Genomic DNA, 27735 nt, shown 5'->3' on the forward strand with positions numbered 1-27735 from the left:
CAATAAGAAAGCACACATAGGCCTAGACCTAACAGGTGAGATAGGGGCACCCACAGCTAACAAGGGATGGGAGGGCAAACACCCCTTTGGCCTTATTAGAAGGTGTGGCTCCAAAACACGGACCTGTTACGTCTGTGCCCTTTCATTTTTCATTCCCGAACATTACAGCTGCCCAGGAACTAGAGGGGGGGGGCTAACACTGAGCGGGTCGTTGAGCAGTGAAGTATGTGTCAATGAATGATTTGCACACACACACCATTTACCCTACAATCCAGAGCAGCTGGGGTCTTTGAAATGGGACACATGTGTCGGATAATTCTACATGGATCACCACAAAATTAGGTGCAGCTTACTGATTGATCTTGGGGTTCAATTAGTGCTGAGAGGGGGGACTGTTGAGTTAAAAATGAAACATTAGTTAAAATAAAATTGATTTCGGTTTATTTGCCCCTCACCTAAACCTTCCCAGGTAATTTTACAAATGTAATGTGATTCACAATATAAAAGTGGAATCCACACCTCCATGTTTATTGAGCCTTAACAGAGACATGTCAAAGGATGAAAGCCTTTGCCCCACAAGAATGTACTCTGTACGAGCTTGAGATCTCTGCCTTTTATCTATTTGTTTTGATGTTACCTGTTAGTTGTTTTTAAGCATCCTGGCACCAGTCCCCTTATCTCAAGGCTGTATAATAGGCAAGGCTGATCTCCAAAGGGGGCAACCTGCCCCTGGCAGATCTGTCACCTCCCCTTCCTTACTCTTTCCCCTCCTTTGCATTCTGTACTGACATGTAGTTTTTTCTTTATGTTTTATGACGTTTTATTCCCCTAACCTGTGACCTCTGTGAGGGTATATAATCTGCACCCCTTTCAATAAACGGGGTTCCCATCTCTGGAAAGCATCTTGCTGGAAGGATTGGGACCCCTTTGCAAAGGTACTTGTTGTCGTGTAAATTTCTGGCCTCTGGCAGTGGGGGAATATTATTCAACTCTGCACTCTTCCCGGGGTGAATGTGAGGTGAGTAAGGTTGTGGACGGCTAGTGGTTGGGTTTGGACCTAACAACAGCAACCAGGGAAAGAGGCTTTCTGGTGGTTCCCCCCCCCCAAGCTTTTGAATACCCTTCCTCCTTAGCCCCCAGGAACACCGTATGAAGTTTGCACTAGTGTAAGACTGGGTCCTGGGACACCAGGGTTCATATCTCCACTCAGCCATGAAGCTCATTGGATGACCTTGGGACATTCACCGCCTGATCTACTTTACAGGGTTCTCGTGAGGATAAAATCAGAAAAAGAGAAAACTATGCTTGCCAGCTTGAGCTCTTTGAAGGAAGAGTGGGATAGAAATGTAATAATAAATACTAGACTGTTACAGAAAAAAAACCCAGAATCTTATAGCATCTCAAAGACTTAAGACATTTATGGTTGTGCAAGCTTCTCTATTTCCCCAAAGGTTAAGCAACATTAAAGGATGGTTAAAGGGTAGTATTCAATGCTAGTTTCACTCAGAGTAGACCTACTGAAGGTAACAGACATGGTGAATCTAGGTTCATAGGAAGCTGTCTTATACCGGGTCAGCCCATTAGTTCATCTAGCTCAGGTCTGTCAACACTGACTGGCAGCGGCTTTGCAGGGTTTCAGGCAGAAGTCTCTCCCAGCCCTACCTGGAGCCGCAGGGAGGAGGCTGAACTTGGGACCTTCTGCATGCAAGGCAGATGCTCTACCACTGAGCTACCGTCCTTTCCGAGGGTTTACTGAGTAGGCCATTTAATGGAAAGTATATTAAGGTGTCATGACGACTCTTCCTTATTCCTATCTCCAAAGGGACTAGTCACCCCGTGATAGCCTGCTGCCGCAAACAACAACAAAACAACCTGTAGCGGAGTTCTTGCAGCACCTTAGAGGCGAGCAGATTTATTATGGCGCCAGCTTTCGTGCAAGAGCACCCGCTTCGCCAGACGCAGTCCTGGAAAGCTGCTCCCGCCGCAATAAATACGTTTTAAGGCGCCGCACAGGACGCTTTTGGTCGTTTTCGCCTTTCGCCTGCGGAAAGCGGCAGCCTCTGCAAGGCGAGGAGCTGGAAGCCATTTCTGGCTTGTTGCACCTGAGAAAAGGCCAAAAAGAAAGAAGGGGGGGGAATTGGTCCAGAATCACAAAGGCGCTCTGTACGCGGCGGTGGCGGCGATGATGCGGTCAGAGAGCCCAGTGACTTTTCTCCGTCTCTCCTGGTTGCAAGCGGCAACCTCAGCACCCTTTTGGCAAAGCCCAGGTAGAAACAAGCGACGGCTAGGAAAGGCATCCGGAGGAAGAAGGAGGAGGCGACGGCTCACCCTCGGGGCGGTGTCCTTGAAGGGGATTGCGTGAGCCGAGGGGGCGGGCGGCGCTCGGGTTTCCAATCACAAAAGGGTAACCCGAGGAAAACATCGCAGATCCGCCTCTTTCCCCTTGCCGGGCTGACATTGTCTCGCGTTTCCCTTCCTCCAGGCTGCCGGCAAGCGAAAAGGTGAGTATCATCCGATCAGACGCACCGATCCTTTGCTTTGGGGGGGTGTCCCTTCATCTCCCCCCCGCGAAGTCTTTGGCCATGCAGTGTGCACTCAAGCTCTTCAAACGGGTGGAGCAGGGCGGGGGGGAACTCTTGTCCATCGTTGCGTAACACCCGCGTCTGTATGTCGTAGTGTAAGTGTGAAAAAGAAGGGGAGCATTCTGTTCTCTTGGCCTGCGGGGGGGGGTCTTGCAGCAGGCGATCGTCCTTAACCTCCTTGATTCAGCACCCCCATCTCTTATTTGCACCTGGCATTTCCAAAGGTCACCGCGGGTGCGCCCTTTTTTCAGTAAACCCTTAGTAGTAGTAGTTGCAAAAGACTTTTTTAAAAAAATGATGCAATTGAAAGAGTGGGTGGCTTCATTGCATCTCAAAGCTTTCTCCCCCCCCCCATGCTCCGGGCCTGGAGAAGAACGCTAGCCTAGTGGTTAGAGATGTCTGCCCATCTTCCACCTCGCCTTTCTCTCTTATGGGTTTTCCTCCCGCCCCACCCCCGGGTTGAGCAGGTTGCAATTTTTTTTCTTCCCGTAGAGAGGATTTTCTGCCCAGTCTTGGCTAACGTCCGAGTAGGATTGGGCCGCAGAGGCAGCCACAGTAGAAGGCGGGGGGAGAAGGGAGGGCAGCTGGTTGCTCATCACGCCCCGGTCGGTTGGGTATCTTCCCCTGGCAGCTGAGGCGAGGCGCGGGTGGCGCAGAGCATGTGCTTTGCCAAGGGCGGGAGTGGAAAAAATGGGAATGCACTGCCTTCAAGTCGATTCCAACTTATGGCGACCCTATGAAGAGGGTTTCCATGGTAAGCGGTATTCAGAGTCGGTTTTACCATTGCCTTCCTCTGAGGCCGAGAGGCAGTGACTAGCCCAAGGTCACCCTGTGAGCTTCATGGCTGTGTGGGGATTTGAATCCTGGTCTCCCAGGTTGTAGTCCAGCACCTTAAAGTGGAACCCGAGGTGTTTTTGGCGGGGGCTGCATTTGCAAAGAAACAAAAACTTTGCAATAGCCAAGTCTCCCTTACAATTATTTGTAAGCCGCCCTGAGTTCCAGCTTTGGAAAAAGGGCGGGGTAAAAATAAAGATGATGATGATGATGATGATAATAAATAGTACTGCCAAGGTGTGGGGCAGCACCTTGTAAATGAGGAGCGTCCATTCTAGAAGGCTCCGAATCAGTTTTGCAAGTGCGAGAAGGAAGCCGCATGCAACAAAAAGGGGCCGAATACGCAGATTCTTTGCCTCTCTTGAGCAGAAGAGGGTGGGAGAGCAGCCGGGCAGGGGAAATGCTTCCTGTGCATGCCAAGCCTACATCATGCCTGGCTTGCTTAATTCAGGATTAGGCCCTTGCAGATGTGGGAATGTGGCAGATTGTGTGAGTCAGCCTGCAAGCCACACACAACCCTCACTGAGTACAGATCGCAGGATTCAGAACAAAGCTGCGGAATTCTGGACTGCACCACTTCGGACCTGGCGTGGAGGGTGTGTGTGTGACGCCCTTCCCTGGTTCTCCCCGTCAGGTTCCCACCTGCTTGTGGCTACTGCCTTTCACTAGGCACCACCAGGGATACCACCAGTCCAGACCGTCCTTTATATGGTTTCTCACTCCGCTCTAGCACAGATCTCACTAGATCCCCCTGCTAGGCAGCACCACCAGTCACGTCCTATAACCAATACTCCCAGAGACTTTGCCTGAGTCTCTCTGTAGCTGGTTACTTTTGTGACTGCGTGCTTATGCTGTTCCCAACCCCCTTGTATCTATATAGATAAAGCATACAACTCTGGGTTCCTCTGGATACTTGAATTGTTATTATTCCTCCCTTCACCGCTGCCACCATTAGATACTGTTTCTGTTCAGCCTTGGTAATTACCTTGCCCTCCCTTCTGGTATGTATATCCCCCAGCCAAGGATCAGGTCTTTGGTAAACCAAATAAGTATTTATTAAATATCAGAAATAACAAGATTAGTTTTAGAATGTTTCACAAGCGTATGGTTTCATCTATTCCTGTTTTATACTTGACTTATTATTAATCAGAACTCCAACTCCCTCTTTCTCCACACTCCCAACATCCACCCTCAAACATCTTCTTCTCCACCCTACTAACATCCACCCAGATTCAACTGTCATTCTTCCATTTATACTCCCAGCCACTCAAACGCTCAGCCAATCATCCAGCATTCTACTGCTCATGTACTCCCCCCTCCTCTTTCACTCCACTTACCATATGTCTTCTATATAAACAGCACTTACCATATTTACCCTACAAGCAGGAACATCACAGGGTGCTCGTGATGTCTTTGCTTCCTCTTTTAATGAAACATCCCTGCGTGTAATAAACTAGCACCAGTAGTGAAGCAGAGTCAAGCATGGTCCTAGAATCATAGAATAGTAGAGTTGGAAGGGGCCTACAAGGCCATCAAGTCCAACCCCCTGCTCAATGCAGGAATCCAAATCAAAGCATTTCCGACAGATGGCTGTCCAGCTGCCTCTTTAATGCCTCCAGTGTCGGAGAGCCCACTACCTCTGTAGGTAATTGGTTCCATAGTCGTATGGCTCTAACAGTTAGGAGGTTTTTCCTGATGTCCAGTCGAAACCTGGCTTCCTCCAACTTGAACCCATTATTCCGTGCCCTGCACTCTGGGACGATCGAGATCCCGGCCCTCCTCTATGTGACAACCTTTCATGTACTTGAAGAGTGCTGTCATATCTCCCCTCAGTCTTCTCTTCTCCAGGCTAAACATGCCCAGTTCTTCCAGTCTCTCCTCATAGGGCTTTGTTTCCTTATCTCCCTGATGTTACTAGTTTGGAATGTGCAGGGATGGTTTTTTTTACATGGGTGTGTTTGTTCACATTTGTGGTAAGGTCTAGAATTCTTATCACTTAAAGCTCAGATAACCGAAGTAGGGCTCTCCAGATGTTGCTGGACGACAGCTCCTATCATCCTTGGCCTTGGCCATGCTGGCTGGGGCTGATGGGAGTTGCAGTCGAACACGGAGGGAGGGAGGGTAGTACCACCAGTTGTGAAGGGGGGAGGAGAAGCTGTGGAAAGTGGCACAGGTGCAGGATTTTTAATTACGTCAGGCATCAGATGCACAAAGGAGTAAAGAATGAGATCTTTTAAGAGGTCCCAAAGCGTTTCGAGGGTACCTCTTCTCCAGGGGAAAAAATATGTTTTCTCCTGTTTGACATGGGAGATAAGGAAGGAAAGGGCCCTCTGAAGGGAGGGAGCTGACATCCCTTTGAGGCCTAGTCATTTTCACCTCAATGAGGGACAGGAACCTAGGAAGCTGCCTTATACCGACTCAGATCCTTGGTCTATCTAGCCCAGTGTTGTCTACACTGACTGGCAGCAGCTCTCCAGGGTGGACCAAGGTGTCCCCTAGCCCTACCTGGAGATGCCGGGGATTGAACTTGGGACCTTCTTTATGCAAGGCAGAAGCTCTGCCACTGAGCCATGGCCTTCCCCGAAGGATAACATAGGAAGTGTATTGACATGCATGTGTGGGTCAACCTGCAGGCCTCATTCTTCCTGTGTCAGTCACTGGTTGCCTTATATTGAGTCAGGCCATCTAGCTTAGAACTGTCTACATACACCGTTGGCCTTCCAGCTGGTGGGTCGGGACCTCTGATTGGCTCGTGGTCTGATCTAAGGTGGGTTGCAACAGCAACCCGTCCTCCATACAAATGCAACGAACAAAGGGGTGAACATGGCCTTGAAAAGGCTGAAGACTACTGGTCTGCACCAGGGGCAGGGAACCTTTTTCAGCTCAAGGGCCACATTCCATCTTGGGCAACCTTTCGAGGGCCGCGTGCCAGTGGTGGGTGGGTTCAGAGGCAAAAAGTGGGTGGAGCAATAGATGTCTACAACAGGTGTAGACTGGGGAGGAGGCATGGCCTGGCGAGAATCCTGAGGGCCAGACAGAGAGGGCTGCATTTGGCCCCTAGGCCTGAGTTCCCCACCACTAGGCTGCGTACCCACTATAAAGCACATGACCTCCCCCAAAGAATCCTGGGAACTGTAGTTTGCTGGGAACTGTAGCTTTGTGAGGGGCAAAACACGGTTTCCAGGATTCTTTGAGGGAAACCCTGCGCTTTAAATGGATGGTGTGCATGCAGCCCTAGCCTTCACTGGCTGGCAGTGGCTCTCCAGGGCTTCATACAGAGGTCTTTCCTGGCCTCTTTCAGGAGAGGCTAGGGGGTTGAACCTGGGGCCTTCTTTCCTGAGGCCCACAGCACTGAGCTGCTTTGGACCCCAGACAGAGATCAGGTTATTTGGCTTCACCGGTGGCTTCCCCTGTCTTCTGTAGTTGAATGTTGTAGGAGGGCAGTGCACCTGGCAGCTTATGTGGCCTTTGACATCAGGAAAAACTTCCTAACTGTTAGAGCCATACGACAATGGAGCCAATTACCTAGGAAGATGGTGAGCTCCCCGACACTGGAGGCATTCAAGAGGCAGCTGGACAGCCACCTGTTGGGAATGCTTTGATTTGGATTCCTGCATTGAGCAGGGGGTTGGACTTGATGGCCTTATAGGCCCCTTCCAACTCTACTGTTCTATGATTCTATGACTTTGATCCCCCTCCTCCCCCATTCTTCTTTGTCTATTATTGTAGACTGTAAGCCTTTCTGGGCAGGGACCATGTCAGTTCTCTGTGTTGCCAGCGTGTCGTTGGTACTTTAAAGCAGTAGGAGTTCAGTATGAGTGACTTCACTTGCTTTCTTTACGTGGTGAACACGTGCAGCAGCAGCAGCAGCAGCAGCAACAGATGGCCTCTGTATTGGAGCATCAAAGAGAAAGTAAGCAGGAGAGTGTAGCAGCTGTGAGAGTGCAGGCAAGGGGAGTTGAGCGTTTTTGTGTGTGTGGCAGGGGGAGTTATACTAACCTCAGCCTTGTATTTAAGCATTTGCCATAGGCGACAAGTAATTGCATACAGGCAAGTGCATGGAATTGCATTCATATGAGTGAGTGAGCTGGCAGAGGAGGGGCGGAGCGCTCTGTCCCTCCTCTAGGCCTATCGTAAGAATGTAAGAATGCCACTGGATCAGGCCAGGGGCCCATCTAATCTAGCATCCTGTTCTCACAGTGGCCAACTGGATGCCTTTGGGAAGCCCACAAGCAGGACCTGATTGCAACTGCACTCTCCCCATTTGTGATTCCCAGTGGAGGTAGAACATAGCCATCATGGCTAATGGTCATAGGTAGCCTTATCCTTGATGAATTTGTCTAATCTTCCTTTAAACTTTGTGGCCACTATGACATCTTGTGGGAGTGAGTTCTGTAGTTTGTGTGCTGTGTCATAGACACCAAGCAGGCTGTCAGAAGAGAAACCCCGCCTCCACCTGGAGGAAGGGGCTAAGCTCTGCTTTTTGTCTCCCAGATCCCAGCAGGCTAGTAAATATTTTTGGCAGTAACTCTTGCAGACTTATTTATGAGGCTGATGTAACTTACAAGAACAACAGTCTTAAACTGTATATAGTTAGTTAATTTATGTGCTGCTTTATATTTAAACAGGAATATATTTTTATATATGAAGAAAATAACAAATATAGAACCAAGCTTAAGCATACAAATCTCTGAAGGTAAAAGCTGTGGAGGCCAAAGGCCAACAGCAGGGTGTCCACTGTATGATAGTTTTCTTCCTGGGCAGATTATATGGGTGCATGCTCAGTGCAGCAAGCTCCTGGTTCTTAGGGAAGAATCTTAGGTAACAGGGAGCTTTTTTATATTGAGTCAGAGCATTGGTCTGTCTTGGCTCAGTATTGTTTGCACTGACAAACAGCAGCTTTCCAGGATTTTAGCCCCACATGGAGATGCTGAGGATTAAACCTGGGACCTTGTGCCCTGCTACTGAGCTACAGCCCTTCCTGTTCCCCCAAGCCTTTCTCCATCTCTCTCTCTCTCTCGTTAGTGGGTGGTGCTGTTTTGGCTACATAAGCAATGGTAGTCACGACTTGAACATCAGATATAGAAGGAATGATTACACATGAATGAACCACATTACAGTGTGGTGTAATGGTTACAGTGTTGGTCGAAGTTCTGGAAGACCAAGGTTCAAATCTCCATGAAGCTCACTGGGTGATCTTGAGCCAGTCATTCTCTCAGCCTAACTTGCTGCACAATGTTGTTGTGAGGATAAAATGCGGAGGGGGAGAACTATGGCAGAACCATGTACACCATCCTGAGTTCCTTGGAGGAAAGGTATGATATAAATGTAAGAAATAAGAAATAAAATACTAATAATCCAGGGAAGGCAGGATTATTCTGGTTCTGAAGACTGGGGCCCGGGAGTGGAACCTTAGAAGTTGATCGCTTGCTGTCTATGATTTATTCTGTTTCAACTTGCTCCCTGTCCATTCATCATATAAACATGCCTGGGGTCAGTTAGGGGCGCTTGAGAAAACTGACCTTTGCGAATTCTGAAAAAAAACTAATCTGATCTGCAACTTCTGGACGATTTTGTGGATCACAATATACTAGGTTGTATCCCAACTGAGTTTTACTGAGGATAGACTCACTGAAATTAGCAACACTGAAATACTTGTGTCTATTAACTTCAAAGGATCTACTCTGAGTAGGACTCGTATTGGATGTGACCTGTCTATCAGATTTTGCCCTCTGAATGTTAACACACTTTTCAATATATATATTTTTTAAAAATGCAGGTTTTGAGAGAATATATGTTTAGAAATGCTTATGCAGGCAGTTGTGTGCATGTTAGGTGCCTTCAAGTTGATTACGATTACGATGGCTGACCTGAAGACACAGAGGCTTGTGGTTATTGTGAAGACTATATATTTTACTAATTTAATTGTAAATTGCCCTGCAATAAATATGTATATATATAAAAAAAATAGCAAGGCCTTCGAGGTCATTGTAGAGAGGTCCAGTTCCTTTGGAGAATTAGGGTCTTGTAACCACAGGAAGGCACAGCACTGATCAAAGAGAAATCCATCCTTAAAAGGACTCACCCTTTGGGTGAGGAATTGATGTCCTTTTTTGGCCAAGGAGAATAAACATCTGGAATGAAAAGTGTTCTCATCATGGGAGATCTGGCAATTAAAATCCCAAAAAGATGGGCTGATGGGAGTTGTAGTGTGAAAACATCGGGGGGGGGGATCAGGCTGGCAAAGCTGCTTTAGTGTGATCTGCTAACATGGCTACTCCCCTACTCCCACCTTACTCCAAATCCCTCCTGTATACATTTTAATACCGCTGATTCCTGTACAGATCATTTGTAGGGAGTAGGGAGGCTGCTCCTGACTTTCCTCCCTTGTGGGACAGGTGTCCATTTACTGCTATTACTTCCTGTTTAAGCCAGCCTGTTTATGAATAACTCCACCCATTCATCGATATGAACCCCAGGGCTGTGGAGTCGGTACGCCAACCTTCGACTCCTACTCTGACTCCTCTATTTTTCTACTGTCCAACTCCGACTCCACCCAAAATTGCTTCCGACTCCACTGCCCTGGAAAGGGCCGTAAATGTCTTTTTAAATTGGAAGCTCTCGTAGGAGCATTTTTATCGCCTGAATATGCGCTGATCTTGGCATCACAGCATTTGTCTTCATCTGGGTCCTGTGTCATACACTGACACACAAAATGTTTTCCATCTTGAGTTATGGTGAAATGCTCAACTACAGCTGACTTCATGGGAAGCTTCTTTGGCATTTTGAATTTATATTTTAAAAAAATTGTCAATCAAAATTTATTTTGAAGTCGGAGTCGGTACGTTTCTACCGACTCCACAGCCCTGATGAACCCACCCTAAGGTTTGGGTCTAGGTCATGTTAGGGGGGACCAAAATCCTGGAAATGGCTTTTGTAGATACAAAGATTGTTGCCTTCTCTCCACATTCCTCCTTTAATCCTTGGTTTTAGTCATTAAAGTACTTGCAACGTGTTACTTGCCTAAGTTAGCTTTGTTTTGCACTTCTTCCAAGTTCGGGGCATTCATGTAGCTGGACACCTTTCAGGGATAAATAATCCTTATTTCAGTAAAATGTTTGTGAATTATAGGATTTCTAGTAAATGTTCCCAGGTACTACAGTAAGGCTCTTCTCTTTAGATAAGAATGTTTTTATTCAGGGGATTTGTTCTTTATTTCTAGTGGGTGTCGTAGATGAAATAGTTCTGTAAGGGTAGTAGAGCTGGTGGAACAGGCAGGCGAGGCAAAAGCACAGCCACACTGAGTACAGTAGACAGTTCCTGAAGTGGTTTCCTGAAGTGCCAACAGGTGTTGGATTTAAGGCTTCAGGGCATTGAAATGAAGGGGAAAATAAAATAGTCGTGACTTTGAGCAGTTAAAGGGATTGATGGTAAAGGATACCCTTTTGGTACAGGCATTTTGAGCAAATTGCATGTACTTGGGCTAATTGTCTGTTTAAAGCGTGACTTTGCATGCATCTCTCATCCAAATGCTTTTTGGCCCCAAGCTAAATGATTAGAAGGAAAGAGAGAAATTGGCCTCAATCTCTGAAATCCGCAGAGAGTGCCCTGTCTGAGTTGTGTGTTAAGGTTGCAGTCCGTTAGAACTGTCTCCTGTGCAAGTTTCATTAAGATAAGTAAGCTACACTTGACACATTTCTTCTGGATATGGGCCTTGGGGGCTGATTTGTTCCTGCCTGTATGTTATTTAAAGGTCATGGATGTTTGATCTTCTCGTTGCCCCTGTAAGTTTTACCCAGGGAGGTATTGGGAGTGAGCTGCAAAACTTATGTACTCTCACAGTAGGGCAAGAGGAGGAAACCCTTAACCCTCCAGATGTTGCTGAACTACCACTTCCATCCTCTCTAGTAAGCACGGCCAGTGGCCAGAGATGATGGGAGTTGCAGTTCAGCAGCGTCTGGAGGGTCAAAGGATCACCATACCTGCCACAGGGAGAAATGAACAAATCAAGTTGTCCTGTCTTCTCTCTCAGAAAATCAAATCAAAATCGAAATCGACTGCCTTGAAGTCGCTGCTGACTTATGGCGACCGGTGAGTGGGCTTGCGTGTTCCAATGAACCCTGTGAGCGATGCCGTCGGGAGTCATGTACTCCCAGCAGGGTCACCCATGGTGATAAGGTCAAGGGAGAGGAACCAGACAAAGAACGATCCAAGAATGTCCTCAATGGCAGAACAGGCGGAGGATAACAATGTGTATGTTACAATGGCTGTGAAGGCGGATGAAGGCTGCAGCAGATAAAGGACTTCCAGTCGTCATGGTACCCATGCCATTGGATCAAAGCCTTTTTCTGTCAAGATTGTGTGTTGATCGTGGTGCACTGATCTCCCCCCATAAAACAAATTCAAGCACAGGCGTCTTCCATAACAAAAGTCCCATGGCGATCAGCAAATGGCAACGGGGACAGGACTGTGAAATTGAGAAGCCCCTAGTCATGGTCTGGTACATCGGCGGTGGATACAGGTTCAGACGGATCCATTGTTGAAGACTATATTTTGGAAGACAATCTTACTCGGTCACGAGTGATCGCCAAGAAGAAGAATGAATAGGGTTTTCATGGTAAGCGGTATTCAGAGGGGGTTTACCATTGCCTCCCTCTGAGGCTAGTCCTCCCCAGCTGGCTAGGGCCTGCTCAGCTTGCCACAGCTGCACAAGCCAGCCCCTTCCTTGTCCGCAACTGCCAGCTGGGGGGCAACTGGGCTCCTTGGGACTATGCAGCTTGCCCACAGCTGCACAGGTGGCAGGGCATGTAACCCCTGAGCCACTCACTGTGAGGGTGATCTTTAGCTGGCCCTTGACACCCAGGAGACACGAGCGGGGATTTGAACTTGCAGACTCTGGTCTACCAGCCAGGCTTTCCTCCCCACTATGCTGTACCAATTCAGTTTGTAGGAGCTGCCTTATACTAGATGAGGCTGTTGGTTCATCTAGCCCAATATTGTCTACGCTGATTGGCAGTGGCTGTCACGGGTCTCTAGCAGGGGTCTGTTTCCCAACACATGCTATCTGACCTTCTAATTGGAGATGCCAGGGATTGAACCCCATACTGTCTGTGCACGAAGTGTGTGCTATTCCACTGAGTTATGCCCCCCTACCTTACTCTAGGGCAGTGGAGGGGACTCTCAGGCTTGGGAACCTAACGTGGCTTTGCAGGCCTCTCTGTCTGGTCCTTGGGACCTTAACACAGGCCACACGCCTCACTGACCTTGCTTTGCAACCCCCTTGAGTGTTCCACCACTGAGCTATGGAAGCTCTACCAGAAGCTTTACCATTGAGCTACAGCCTGTTCCTATTAGGGTCTTTCCTGTCCCTGCCAGGTTACCCTGTTGGCTGCTCCTGGTATGTTTAAGAGTGTCCCTGCATCTGTCTTAAAGGTTTCTCTGATGATGGTCTTCCTTACTGTTGCGTTGATCTCTTAACCTGCGTTGGAATGATAATGCACCAACAGGAACTTTGCTTCCAATAGAGATAGGTGGCACAGAGGTTTTGATCCGGACTGGGGCTGAAACAGAAGACAAAGGGATAAGCTCCTCTACACGCACGCCCTGCTCCCACTGGGGTCCTGATCTGAGTTGGACCTAAGCATTTGCTGTTTACTACACACACACACGTACTTGCCTGTAGTTTGGGTATGGTTGAGCAACAGAGAGGCAGAGTAAATAATGGTTGCCAGCTTAAATCCCATTCTCATCTGAAGTTATGCATCAGCTGCAAAGAACTGTGCATGTGTATGTACATCTCTCTGTGTGTGAATGTGCAGCAGTGATTTGGGGTGGAAAATTTTCCATTTCATAAGTTCATTAGTAACAATAAATGAATGCCAATTGCAAATACATTATTAGGTCATTTTGGCCACCTAAATCTGGTATTTCAAAGTAGCATTGTTCACAAAATACAAGTAAAACAAACATGCTGAATTAGAGCACTTTCTAAGGCAGTGGTGGGCAACCATTGGCCCATGAACCTAATTAGTCTTACACGCACCCTGCTCCGGTCAGAGTCCAAAATCTCCCTATTTTGCCCTTGGATGCTGTTTTGGCCAAGCCACACCCACCTGCCTTACACTTTACATCTTATACGACTTCAGGTGTGAGGCAAGGAAAGATCAGCTGATTGGTGACACCTACAAAGCCCTGTTCCTTTGCCCAAGGAATCTCAAGCCACATGGGCAAAGCATTATGGGCATTTGACTTCACTGTGACCAAGGACAGGTGGGTGGCTCTGCATGGGGTGGAGGAGATAAGGCTCTAGGGCAGGGTGCGGAACCTTTGGCCCTCCAGGTGTTGCTGAACTACAACTCCCATCATCCCTGACCATTCACCTTGTTTGCAGGGGGTGATGGGAGTTGCTGTCCAGCAAGAGGGTTCCCCACACTTGCTGTAGGGCATTAGAAAATTCCAATCCGAAATTCTTTCCAGAAAACCCACAGCACATTGAAGGGAGTGGTGTTGCCATGCTAAATGACTTCTTTTTTTATACTTCACACCTTTTTTTTTAACTCCTGTATACATAGTGCAAGATGATGGCAATGCCTCAACTCGCTTGACTACAAAATCTTCACTGGGCCAAAAGGGATCAAGTGTGGCATAGTTGTTGGAGTTTTAGACTGGGACTAGGAAGGCCCTGGTTCAAATCTCTGCTCAATCATGAAGCTCATTGGGTGGCCTTGGGCTAGTCCCCGTGTCTCAGCCTGACCTACCTTATGGAGTTGTTGTGAGATCAAGGAGAGAACCCACAGAATAAAAATGAAATAATGGGGGAGGAGGGTGTTAATGGAAAAGTACAGCTGAAACCCAGCAATTTGTAGCATTATGCAATAGCATGTTAAATTACTGACAGATATTGCAAGTCTGAAGGACAAATGTAAGTGGGTAGAAATGAATTAGGCTGCAATCCAATGTATGTCTACTCAAAAGTAAGCTCCGTTGGGTTCAATGGGACTTACTCCCAGGTAAGTGTGTATTGGATAGCAGCCTCAGTCAACTTCTAAGCTATTACTGCACTTTGCTGGTCTCCTTTGCTGTTCCTCGTTATTTTTTTCAACTGTGTATCGCATATTGGTAGGCATGGAAGAACCTTGCTTTTCTTTTGAAGACGGTGAAAAATCACAGTTCCTTTCATCTGACTTTTTTCTCCCTTCGCAGAGAACAATGGCTTCACTCAAGGACAAACTGATTACTCCAGTTGCAACACCAGCCACCCAGCCAAACAACAAAGTCACTGTGGTGGGAGTAGGTCAAGTTGGGATGGCTTGCGCTATCAGCGTCCTGGAAAAGGTAACCGCGCTTAAAAAGTGTGTGTATGTGTGTAGGAAATGGTCATACCCAAGTGCAATATGACTTTCCCAACCCCCCCCCCCAAAAAGTGATCTGGTAACTGGACTCATCACTGTGTGTGGGATCCAGTGGAAGAGGGATAAGGGATGATGGGAGTTGTTCAGCAACATCTGGAGGGCCATTGATTCTCCACTCCTGCTTTTAGGAACATAGGAAGTTGTTGTATCCTGAGTCTGACCTTTGGTTAGGAGACCTTGCCATGGTCACTGCCAACCCAACCTGGAGATGTCGCAGATTGAACCTGGGACCTTCCGCACGCAAAGCAGATACTCAAAGTCCCCTTTATTCTAGCAGATTAGTGGTTAGTCGGGGTGGCCAACATGACATCCTCCAGATGTTGTTGGACTCCAGCTCCAGCCAACATGGCCGATGGCCAGTGATGATTGGAGTTGGGAGTCCCAACAACAGCTGGAGGGTGCCTTGTTGGGTGTCCCTGGGTTAGTCTATTGCAGCAAAAAGAGAAAAGGTGATGTTTCTCAACTGCAACTCCCATCATCCCTGACAATTGGACATGCCGGCTGAGGCTGATGGGAGCCCAGTAGGCTCTCCATCCCTGTCTTCATAAGCCTTCGTGGGCTAGAATTTGTGCAGTGAGGTGCATGAAGTATATTATCTGCTGCTGTCTTTGTTTTGTAATTGGTGTTGAAGCCCTGCACACAAACAGGCCACCGCCATCAACCTCCTGTGCACCAGCCATGGTCTCTTCTCATGTTAGTTGAATGTGTAGCCAGGTGAGGTCATGGCAAGGCCTGGTTTTAATGAGTGAGGGGGTTTCATCTAACACACGCAGTGCGCGCACACAGTTACAGAGACGTATCAGCTGGGTTAGCCTTTCCCAACCTTTGGGTCCCCAGGTGCTGTTGGACTACAACTCCCATCAGCTCCAGCCAGCCTGGCCAATGGTCAGGAATAATGAGAATTGTAGTCTAGCAACATTTGGAAACCCAAAGGCTGAGCTAGGTAAAAGGGTCTGGAATAAAAGTGGTTCAGTCTGTGAGCATATCTGTACAATGCTCGAAATTTAGAGAAAAGGCGAGTGAGAGGTGACATGATAGAGGTCTATAAAGTTATGCAAGGTATGGAGAAAGTGGACAGAGAAAAGAGTTTCTCCCTCTCATAATGCTAGAACTTGGGGACATCCAACAAGGCTAAAAGTTGAAAGATTCAGGACAGGCAAAAGGAAGATCTTCACACGGCCCATAGTTAAACTATGGCATTTGCTCTCGCAAGAGGCACTGATGGTCACCAACTTGGATGGCTTTGAAAAAAGACAAGACAAATGAATGGAGAATAAGGCAATCAATGGCTGCTAACCCTGATGGCTATGTTCTGCCTCCACTGTCAGAGGCAGTATGCTTCTGAGTGCCAGCAGCTGGAAGCCGCAGGAGGAGAGACTGCTGTCGAGCTTATGTCCTACTTGCACATTTTCCAGAGGCATCTGGTTGGCCGCTGCGATAATAGAATGCTGGACTAGATGGGCCACTGGCCTGACTCAGCAGGCTCTTGTGTTATGGTGTGCAAGATAAGTACAGTAACCATTCACAGAAGCAATATTTGGCACCTGTCGTGGGAGAGCGAACCCTGAATTCGATTGAGTCCTAAATGAATAAGATCGAATGTGATGGTACCTCTTTTGCTGACACGTTGACTTAGTGCATAGATGTAGTCCTGCTTTCTGCTGCAATACAAGAAGGCATCAATGTATGTGGACACAGGATGACTACCTCAATGAGAACTAGATCTATGGTTAGGAATATTGGCACACACAAACGCTTTGTCCCTTGTGTGGTCAGACCTTTGCATATTTACCTCCTATGGCTTTTTTCCCGCCCTTCCACACCAGGGTCTGCGATGAACTTGCACTGGTTGATGTCCTGGAAGACAAACTGAAGGGAGAAATGATGGACCTGCAGCACGGAAGCTTATTTCTTAAGACCCACAAGATTGTAGCAGACAAGGGTACGGCTTGTGTTGTATCTTACTGCCACCATGAAAAAACACCTATGTGTATCTTCTTGCTCTATTGATCGCATTGGAAGATAATTGGGAAACAGATGATTGAGTACATCCTTCCCTGAGCCACTTAGGATGGAGGGCAGCAATGTGCCTGGTAGCTGTAGGTAAGCAGAAATTCCATGCAGGTGAATGAGCAGGCTGATGGAGGGGAAACGGATCACTCTCCTCCACCAGTCTGCTTGGCAGAAGGCAGATCTTTTCCCCTAGCCTGCTAAGAGGCTAGCAGCCTGTATTGCTGTGCGGGTGGCAGAGGAAGGGGCTTCTTCCCCATGACCTGTGTAGGGCTGCGGGCTGCTGGCCTCTTAGCAGGATAGTTTAAAAAAATGGTAAGCTGTCCGCTTCTGTGGCCTTATTTACAAGGCTGATAGACACGGTGGCATTGGGCTAACCACAACATAAAATTACGCAATTCATTATCATAATGCTTGTCAGAATGAAGTTATTGTTATCATAATGCTCGTTAGATCTGTGGCCTTTCCTTCCACAACCCTGTTAGAATTGGCTTGCAAGAGGAAAGAAGGGAGGGCCTCAGATCTGGCAATGTCTGTTTCATTTATATGCTGCCCTTCCTCCCCACAGTCCAGAGTGACATACATGGGTCTTCCTGTACTCTGTTTTATCCTTGCAGCAACCCAGTGAGGTAGGCTGGGAGGTAGTAAAGACGTATCTTTTTGCCCAGGCTTCCTTTATGGAATCAATCCATCTCTTGTTTGGTCTTCCTCTTTTTCTACTCCCTGCTGTTTTTCCCAGCATTATTGTCTTCTCTAGTGAATCATGTCTTCTCATGTCCAAAGTATGATAATCTCAGTTTCATCATTTTAGCTTCTAGTGATAGTTCTGGTTTAATTTGTTAATTATTTGTTTTTTTCACTCTCCATGGTATGTGCACAGCTCTCCTCCAACACCACATTTCAAATGATTTTTCTCTTGTCCGCTTTTTTCACTGTCCAACTTTCATATCCATACATAGAGATCGGGAATACGATGATCTGAATGATCCTGACTTTGGTGCTCAGTGCTACATTTTACTATTAAGCAGTTTATAAATGCTTATAAATAAATTGTGACTATTCCAAAAACGAGCCAGTGAACATCATGGCGGAGCAGGGATTCGAACCCAGCTCCCCTTGGTTCTAGTCCAAAACTCTTAAGTATGGGGAAGGTTTGGCTCTCCAGATGTGTCCGAACTACAGCTCCCATCACCCCTGGCCATTGGCATTGCTTGCTGGGGCTGATGGGAGTTTAACAACATCTGGAAGGCCTAAACTTCCCCATGCCTGCTCCAACCCAAGGGTGGGAACCAGTGGCCCTCTTGATATTGGGGGACTGTCATGTCCCACCAGCCCCATCACTTGGGAATGATGGGAGCTGTAGTCCAGCAACATATGGAGGGCCACAAGTTTGCTGCCTGCTCTAACCATAACATTTTCCCCGCTCTCGATAATCCCTCATTACCTTTGCCTGCAGATTACTCTGTCACTGCTAATTCCAAGATTGTTGTTGTGACCGCCGGAGTCCGCCAGCAAGAGGGAGAGAGCCAGCTTGACTTGGTCCAGAGGAACGTGAATGTCTTCAAGTTTATTATCCCACAGGTTGTGAAGTATAGTCCAAACTGCATCATCCTGGTTGTTTCGAACCCAGGTAAATACGGCTTTTGGTTAAAGCAGAATTTCACCCGGCCTCTGTAACTAGACCATTGCCTGCACCTGCTTCCATTGTGGATTTATTTTTTTAAGAAAATTATTTAAAACATTTCTTACATTCATTGCAAATGCAGTTGTAGAGCTGACTGCAGTTAAAACAAACCCACAAGCACAATATACTCATTTAAGAATACAAGGAGTAAATATCTGTCCTGGCAGTAAACTCAAGCCAAGGCCTGTGCAAATCCTGCCATCATTGCTTAAGCCAGCCTTCTCCAACCTGGGGCTTTCCAGATGTTTGGACTACAGTTCCCATCAGCCCCAGCCAGCATACCTGTGCTGGCTTGTGCTGATGGGAACTGTAGTCAAAACACCAGATAGGCACCAGGTTGTTGTTATTATTATTATTATTAATTTCCATTTATAGACCGCTTACTATCTGAAAGATCTCAAAGCGGTTTACAATAGAATATACATAGAATACAATAGAATAGAATCCAAACACTGGAATACCTTGCCTGGGCCTCAGGAAGAATGTATTTGCAGCTGATACTCTGAGCTCTGATAAACCAGGCAGGTGATGGGGATTTAGCACCCATCGACAGCGCTCATGTGATCAGGGAAAATGGGGTCCAAAAACTGTCTGCTCCCTGGGCTTCTGTGTTGAGATGTTTCAATTCCTCCATCCAGGGTGTGGTGTGGACAGCCACACTCCAGTCGCCCCTATGCACTGCCCTTTCCAGTTATCTTCTGCACCAACACTGACCAGCTCACAAACGCAACCGCCCAGGTCAACTCCTCATCCCTCACTGGTTGGGGAGAGCTGGCTTAAAATTTTCCATGTTGATTTTCAGCAGGAGTTGCATATGACGCTCTTGGGCATCCATAAACCAAAGATGCAGATTGTGGAGCAAGCAAAACATTCTGAGCAATTACGTGCTGTGGTCGGTGACAATGAAGTTTTTAATGGTCATGAGCCAGAGCTCTCTTGACCAGAGTTTTCTTCCATTCCATTCCATAGCTTCCGGAGTGATCATTTTCACTATGCAGCAGATTCATCCCAAAACCTGACCTCAGTAACAATCGGTAGCAGACTGCATTGCAATATGCATTGTGAAAAAGTCCACAATATTAAAAGCAACACATATTTAGTGGGAAGGGGTGGACAGAGTTGTTGGTTTATTCTCCCTGGGTTTTTTTGTTTGCCAGCTTAATGAACTAAACAAGGCAGCAGGATCTGGCAGCTTCTGAAGGGGCCCCAGTCATGATTAAGAATAATTATGCCTCTGATTCTCAGTCATGATGAGACAGAGGACTCATACAATTGCTACAGGGATGCCACCAAAACAGCATCCCTTTGGCACATTCACCATCCTCAGGCTGGTCACCCTCAGAGTGGTTTATTGGGCCCAGACTTATTATTGCAACAGAGAGTACTCTATGATCCCAACAGGGTTGGGGCTCAGAGGCATGAAGATTCATCATACAGCGGCAGCATCCACATGGTAAGCTGACCTAAACTGGCTGAGATCAGTGTGGCCAGTTTTAACCATGCCACATGGTCCTGACTGCAGATCCCGGGGTGTGTGTGCCGTGCAGCCTCGCCCATCAAGGAAGGTTCCCAACTACAGAGCTGCTCAAAAGGCCACAGAACAGGTGACAACTACTGTTGCTTACTCTTGTACTTGGAGGCTGCGGCCCCTAGGCGCACTTATTTGGGAGCAATCTCCATTGAACTTGAATGAGATTTACTGCTGAGTAAACATGCACAGGATTGTGCTGAGGAGCACAGCTTCAGTGGGTCAAAATGCTTTGCAATCTCTCATCCTCAGAACAGCTCTGTTAAGGTGGCTCATTGTTCCCATTTTGCCACCACCTTGCTGAAGCTAAGCCGGTCTGGATCTGGTCAGTGCCTGAATGGGAGACCGCCTGGGAACCACATGTATGCCGCTTTGGGGTTCCATGGTGAAAGAAAAGCGGGGTATAAATGTAACGAATTGTGCAGAAGAGACACTGAGGTGGAAATATGGGTGCCTGAGTCCACCCAAGATCAGATTTGGACCCAGATCTGACTTCTCTGGGTATTTCTTCTCCCCAAAGCTGTGATCTTCCAGCCCTAAGACTGAATCTTGCTAGAAATAAAAAGAAATCACTAAGTGAATGCTCCCATAGGTCAGTTCACTCTGCTGTATTAAATATTTTGTATGCCATCACAAACGGAGAAGTAGTTTTTCCCTTTTATGGTCCTGGAACCATGTGCTTCCATGCGGAATTTACTCTGCCCACCATTACACACCAACAAACCTAATGGGAAAGTAGTTTTTCACGGTAGCGTGTGGAAATCTCAGTCCTGCACGTGGCGGTGTGGCTACACATAACCTGCTGGCCGCCAATTCAGAGTTGACGCGTGTGAGCCTTTTGACTAGCAACCATGGCAGCCTGGTGACTTGAGTGAATGAGCCCCCTCAGCGTGTCTCTCTTCTCTTCCCCAGTGGATATCCTGACCAACGTTACGTGGAAACTGAGCGGACTGCCTAAGCATCGCGTCATCGGCAGCGGGTGCAACCTTGACTCGGCTCGCTTTTGTTTCCTGATGGCAGAGAAGTTGGGTGTCCATCCCACCAGCTGCCGCGGCTGGATCTTGGGAGAACACGGGGATTCCAGCGGTGAGCAGTGTTGTTGCCCGAAACAATCCTGTAGGGCAGCGTTCTTCAGCTTTGGGTCATACGAACATAAGAACAGCCGACTGGTGCAGGCCAGTGGCCCATCTAGTCTATCTTGCCCACAGGAAGCCTGCAAGCAGGCCCTGAACGCAAGAGCATTCTCCTGCAGTTTCTGGCCACTGGTCTTCATACTTCCTCCAACAGCGGAGGTAGATGTTGTTGGTGTTGCAGCTGCCATCGTCCCTAGCCAGTTTGGCCAAGGTTTGGGGATGATGGGAGTTGTAGTCCAAGAGCATCCGCTGGCTGAAGCTGCAGGGAATGTTTGAAGCTGTCTTATACTGAGTTAAAATACTTGTCTTTCTAGCCCAGTCTTTCCCAACCACTGTGCCTCCAGATGTTGTTGGACTACAACTCCCATCTTCCTGACCATTGGCAATGCTAACTGAGGCTGATGGGAGTTGTGGTCCAACAACATCTGGAGGCACAGTGGTTGGGAAAGGCTACCTAACGCTGTCTAAGCCCAGCTGCCAGTGGCACTCCAAAGCCATGATCTGTTCGGGGAAGGTTGGGTACTGGACCTGGGACCTGTTGCTGAAACTGACTCAGCTCAGAATGAGAGCTTCTATAGAGGCTGGAGACTCTGCTCCATCCTGGTTCTTAGCCAGGCCCTGATCCTGGCAGGTCCTTCCGCAAGCTTCCCCCTCCTCCCACTTAGATTCATGTGTGGTTAACCAGCAGCCCTGAAGCTCTTGCCTGGTGCACAGCCTGTGCTCCTGCGGGCAGATGGGATAAGGGGCAAGAGCTGGCCATGGAATCAGGCAACAGGTGTGGAGACCTCCAGTCCTGTGGCCACAAGCAAAGACTGCCCTCTTTGTTTTATTTCATGGGGAAAGGCCATAGCTCAGTGGTCAAGAAGATCCCAGGATCCTTGGCACCTCCAGTTAAAACGATATCAGGTAGCAGCTGATGTGAAGGACACCTGTTTGAAACCCTGGAGAGCCATTGCCAATGATGGTAGACAATACTGCAGGTAAACAGTCTGGCCTCACGGCAAGCAGCTTCCTATGTTTGTTTATTGAGTAGATTTTATATTTCCTCCCTTTTAAAGCAGTTAATGTCAGCAAATAAGAAAAACAATCCCATTATTGAAAACAGTTCAAACACAGCCAGGAGAAGATCAGCTATACTGAGAGAGTCATTCCAGTTCTAATAAGGTACATTTATGCGGATGATACGGAACATGCCTTATCTTGAGTTACAGCAATGACCCTAGCTCAGTACTGTCTACACTGACTGGCAGCAGCTCTCCAGGATTTCAGACAGGGCGTTCCCAGCCACCTGGAGATTCCAAGGATTGAACCCGGGACCTTTTGCACACGTGGATAATCTGCCACTGAACTATAGGCCCACCATTGATGAACATAGGAAGGAAGCTTCTTACACCAAATCTGTTGGTCTGTCTGCTTTAGTACTGTCTTCACTGACTGGCAGCAGCTGTCTGGGATTTCAGACAGTGGGCATTCCCAGCCCTACCTGGAGCTGCTGGGGAATGAACCTGAGATCTTCTGCGTACACCACCAATCCATATACCACAACCCGAATTCTTTTTGTTGCAGTGGCCGTTTGGAGTGGGGTTAATGTGGCTGGCGTTTCCCTGCAGGAACTAAACCCTGCCATGGGGTCTGACCAAGATCCAGAGGGCTGGAAGCAAGTCCACAAGCAGGTGGTCGACAGGTATGGCATGGTGGGGGGTAGCCTCGGTGATAGGTACAGCATAGTCTTTTTATGAAGGTTACTTTCTAGAACATTGATGCGTGAGAGATCTAGGGGAACTACAGGGGGATCTCAGGAAAGGTGCTAAGACCTCCAGAATACACAGCCAGTACCTTTATTGAAAAATGGAAATGGACTGCCTTTAAGTCGATCCCGACTTATGGCGACCCTACGAAGAGGGTTTTCATGGTAAGCGGTATTCAGAGGGGGTTTACCATTGCCTCCCTCTGAGGCTGAGAGGCAGTGACTGGCCCAAGGTCACCCAGCGAGCTTCATGGCTGTGTGGGGATTTGAACCGTGGTCTCCCAGGTTGTAGTCCAACACCTTAACCACTACACCACACTGGCTCTCTACCTTTATTAGGGCTGACCAAAATTTCACAAAAATTGTGGCAAGATTTTGAGTTCTCTAGAACTCTTAATCGGGCCAAGATGTTGACACAAAGAGGGGATAGGTGGCAATAATGAACAAAACAACTGTTAAAACCTGTGTGGGATGTAGGAACCCCTTGATTTGGGAGCATAGTGTGGAGAATCACGCTATAAGGGGACTGCACATCCCCTACACATGCGTTTGAATTCACAACACTTAGATCCTTTTTCTTTCTGAGCAGGCTGGCCATTTTGGCATGGTCTCAATATGTCCCCCTTTTGTAGTTCTCCACCAGCTGACACGTAGCGTCCGGGGATTAGTTCTTTCCAATGAACCCAAAGCCACTCCTGGGCAATCAAGCCAGGAGATATGCGGGCATGTGCAGAAGGAGTGCTGGGACCACACAAAAAGGTTTTGAAAGATTTATTGGAAGATAACCAATTGACATAGCCAGAGGTGTTATTTTGAGTCACCCACTGCAGGAATGGTAAGATGCAAAATTAGATGTGCCCAATAGTCCTGATCTTTCATACTCAGATACATAATGCTACACAGACTGCCTGGAAGCCACCATTTGATTTCCCAGGTGTAGTATTGCAGGAAGTTGCTTTTTTAGAAGCAGGGTGGGGCTTGGGTAGATGCCAGTGGTGTCCAAGGTTGCTACCTGCTGGTGCTGGGCCTGATTTGAAATGATCCTATTTTGAAATTGCCCAGTTCAAAATCTTATGCCAGCCAACAGATTAAAACCCTGCTGAAGTCTCTCTCTCTCTCTCTCTGACACTCTTGGATGAGAGCAGAAGTGGAGAACTAGATCTGGCCAGCAGCCTGCCCACCTGCCAATCAACTGATGTCATCAAACCATGCAGGCAAAGACAGTGCTTTGCAAGCCCTGATGGTCAGCTGATCATCAGCACTTGCAAACCCAATGATAGTCAGTGCTTGCAAAGCACTGTGCACTGGGCTTTGCAGGTACAACACCCCATAAGGCCCTGCCCTTCATATGACATCAGGTATAGGGCAGATGGGCGTAGCTTGGCCAGAACACCCTTGCAGTCCAAATGGGGAGGCTTAAATAGTCCCATAGGCCAGAGATTCCCTACTGCTGGATTAGAGCATCTCCTGCCTTAGTGGGTCCTTTACTAGTGCCGTCTCTTCCCAGAATTCAAAATAGCATTTTTCTTTCTTTTTCTTCTCCCTCCACCCTTGCTATGACCATGTTGCCCTTTTCTCTTGCTACCTTTCACCTCCGCTTTACGAAGCCTGACTGGGCTTTCTGTGATGTTTTTGATAGTGCCTACGAGGTAATCAAGCTGAAAGGCTACACTAACTGGGCCATCGGCTTAAGTGTTGCCGACCTACTGGAGACAATCTTGAAGAACCTTCGCCGAATTCATCCGGTTTCCACCATGGTAAAGGTAAGGAGTGTTGAAGGTTTGATTGGGTTTTCAGCTCTGCTATTATCTGCCCTTCTTCTGGATGGGAAATTCCGTAATGGAAATAATTGGTGTTCTTTTCTTTTCTCTTTTCTTGAATTAAGGTACTCGCTACAATAGATTTAGGGAGCACTGACCATGTTTAATTTCCCAGAATAATATAAGTTGTAACAACTGCATCAGGTGGTAACATGTAAGGCAGTGCTTGTTACCAGTAGGAAATAGGTTTGATCAATTCCTGAATGACTGCTGCTCTCAACAAGAATGTACCTGGGCCTTACGAACATAATCTCGGGCCCTTCTCTATGTATCCACCTCAGAGAGCGGCTAGCAACCAGGAAGTTGCAGCTTCCCTGTCTATTGAATGCTCATCCGCGTGAGGCCTGCCCAATTTTCAGTGCCTGATTAAGAATGCTTCATGTGGACTTTTGCTGGAATTGGAAGTGTTTAGATTTGATTGTAAGCAACAACAAAAAGTAGCTAGCATCCAAACCAGGAAAAAGAAGGGGGGGGGCAAAGCCAAGATGCTGGAAAAATAGGAATGTATTGTATGTGTAAGCCCAATGCGTTTCAGCCTGTTAATTTTTAGGCCTTCATCAGGGGAATGCAGGCTAGTGAGAATGAAAATATAATTAAAAATCAGTATGAATATTTAAGTCAGATATTCTGCAGACCACCTGAATGAAGCTCACAGACCATAGTTTGTGAACCGCTGGCCTAGAGGCTGTCCAGATGACTGTGCTAGACCTAGACTGTGTTTAACAATTAATAATTCAGATTCTCTGACACTTGATGGTGACTATCTTTATAGATCAGGCAATGTACAAACCCGTTGACACCGTCCACTTGTGCACATTCTTCACACCATGTGACATTGCACAATGACCGCTTGTTTTTGCCCATCCACCAGTCAACTTGCATTAACCTCAGCATAGATAAAAAGAAAAAATGCCAAAGACTCCGTGGCATTCTAGTATCTCCTTTGTAAGGTTAGGTTCACCAGGTGCAAGGATCTAGTTTATTCACTATACTATAGTGGTGTCCTTGAGTGCACCCGTTTACTTCTCTTCTGTAAGTAAATTAGTTCCATTGATGTGTATTGGAGGGAATGTCACTAGTGCATGCACAACTGTGGCAAGGTCTGCTCTCTCTAGGTAGGGTTGCAATTGGCATATCAGCCTTAGCTGATGAAAGGCACTCCTGGCCACCGATGCCACCTGAGCCTCCCAGGTTAAAGTCAAGAGCGTTGGCTGTTTTGTGTTGTGTTTTGAGGGTGGTTCCTAGTTTCCAGCTTATCTTTAACTCCACTTTGCAGGGGATGTACGGCATTGAAAACGAAGTCTTCCTGAGCCTGCCGTGCGTGCTCGGATCTGTTGGCTTGACCAGCATAATCAACCAGAAGCTGAAAGACAGTGAAGTGGCTCAGCTCCAGAGGAGTGCCTCTATGTTGTGGAATGTCCAGAAGGACCTCAAAGACCTGTAGGCATACGAGTGTCGCCTTTTCAGCAGCAGCAAGACCACCAACGTTCAAAGTTCGATCCTGCACTTTTGCGTGAGCCTCTCCAGCCTAACTCAGTCGCTGAGCTTCCAGTAATCATCCTCAGAAACGTACAAGCTTTCGTCCACCACCGTTTAAGATGTGTGCTTGGTGTAACGCAGACCTTCTGAACAAATAAAACCAGCTCTTTTGCGTGTGCTCTATTAATGTAGCGAGTCTTCTTTTTTAAATCTGCTGTGGGTTTCTACCTGTGTGAGGAGGAAAAATAGAATTCTGCGAACATTTCTGATGTGGCAGCTTTACCTTTACTTTTTAAATTAAGATTACAGCAAGACTCATTTTCTATTTTTATATAGGGTTGTATCTAAGTTATACTCGGAGCAGAGCCATTGAAATTAAGATAGTTCAGTAGCTCTGTGGGGGAAGGAGGGGCTACCTTGACTGGAATGCAGTGCGCTAGATATTGGCAGCTCATGAAACTGTCTGCTTTCTCCTCTCTTTCCTCATGGTAAAATGGTGTATGAACATTAGAATCTACAAGTGAGACCTAAACAAAAAAGCAGCACAGAGTTCCCTTGGTCAGGATGCTAACCATATCCTTGCTCAGGATACTCCATTCCAATTTTTCTTTTCCACCCCAAACAGTCATCATCCCATGCCCACTGAGCATGTTCTGTCCTCAAGCTACGTTTGGGTTTGCTTACCCCCTTAGGGGTAATTCCTTTTCTCATAAACCTTTTAACCTTTTAAGGAACACCACAATTCAAAATTAACACAAGTGCTAAAGAAAGCGATTTTGTCTTCCACAGGATATTTAATCACCTAAACTGACCAAGACGAGTTTCCTCTAGCTCAGGGACAGAGGGAACCTGGGCCTTCCAGAAGTTGTGACCCCTTAGGGTCCTGTCTACCCTTACTTGGCTGTCATTCTAGGACTGGAGTGGGGAGCCTGTGGCCCTCCTGATGTTGCTGAACTACAACCCGGCCATCATCCTTGACCATTGGCCACCCTGGCTGTGGCGGAGGGGATTTGGAGTCCAACAACAACTGAAGGGCTACAGGTTCCCCAACCTCTTCAGGGCCATGGGAAGCTGCCTTGTTCAGAGTCAGACCATTGGTCTGTCTACACTGACTGGCAGTGGCTCTCTAGAGTTTCAGGCTGTCTTCTCTCCCAGATCTACCTGGAGATGCAGGGAATTCAACCTGGCCTTTCTGCATGCAAAGCAGCTGCTCTGCCGCTGGGCTATGGCCCTTCCCTGTGCCTTCTGAACCCTTGTAGCTCTTAACAAAATTATTAACATCTCATTCGGAGCTGAATCCCCAGACTTTGTGGGTGCTGAGTAAACACAGCCACTCTCGTGGCTGTATAATAGTGTGTAAGAAAAGCCTGCTGGATCAGCCCAAAGGCCCATCTAGTGTAGCATCGTGTTCTCAGTGGCCAACCGGGTGTCTATGGAAGTCCGCAAAGGACCTGAGTGCAGCAGCACTTTTCTCACCTATAGATCTCAGGAACTGGGATGCAGAGAC

At 47.4% G+C, this 27735-nt stretch overlaps 1 protein-coding gene across 3 annotated transcripts; it reads left to right on the top strand.

Annotated features, from left to right (window-relative positions):
• The first annotated feature begins 2414 nt into the window (after nucleotides 1-2414).
• Nucleotides 2415-26411, top strand: LOC133390188 (L-lactate dehydrogenase B chain-like). Of its 3 annotated transcripts, XM_061638244.1 has the most exons (10): nucleotides 2420-2501; nucleotides 11449-12033; nucleotides 14619-14750; nucleotides 15852-15853; nucleotides 16654-16769; nucleotides 18294-18467; nucleotides 20962-21135; nucleotides 22749-22866; nucleotides 24569-24692; nucleotides 26026-26411. In XM_061638244.1, the coding sequence occupies exons 2-10, from the start codon at nucleotides 12016-12018 to the stop codon at nucleotides 26191-26193; spliced, it is 1026 nt and encodes a 341-aa protein (XP_061494228.1). In that variant the 5' UTR covers nucleotides 2420-2501; nucleotides 11449-12015; the 3' UTR covers nucleotides 26194-26411. The 3 variants fall into 3 exon arrangements, with proteins under 3 accessions (XP_061494227.1, XP_061494228.1, XP_061494226.1); XM_061638242.1 differs by lacking the exon at nucleotides 15852-15853 and having other exon boundaries at nucleotides 2422-2501; XM_061638243.1 differs by lacking the exons at nucleotides 11449-12033; nucleotides 15852-15853 and having other exon boundaries at nucleotides 2415-2501.
• The last annotated feature ends 1324 nt before the right edge of the window (nucleotides 26412-27735 follow it).

Source organism: Rhineura floridana, chromosome 8 (assembly GCF_030035675.1).
Source record: "Rhineura floridana isolate rRhiFlo1 chromosome 8, rRhiFlo1.hap2, whole genome shotgun sequence".
Taxonomy (NCBI): domain Eukaryota; kingdom Metazoa; phylum Chordata; class Lepidosauria; order Squamata; family Rhineuridae; genus Rhineura; species Rhineura floridana.

Excerpts from the sequence above, each read along its gene's own strand:
- LOC133390188 (XM_061638244.1), top strand. Across the intron at positions 21,136-22,748 it reads AGAACACGGGGATTCCAGCG|TGGCCGTTTGGAGTGGGGTT; the intron begins GTGAGCAGTGTT and ends TTTTTGTTGCAG. Across the intron at positions 22,867-24,568 it reads CACAAGCAGGTGGTCGACAG|TGCCTACGAGGTAATCAAGC; the intron begins GTATGGCATGGT and ends TGTTTTTGATAG.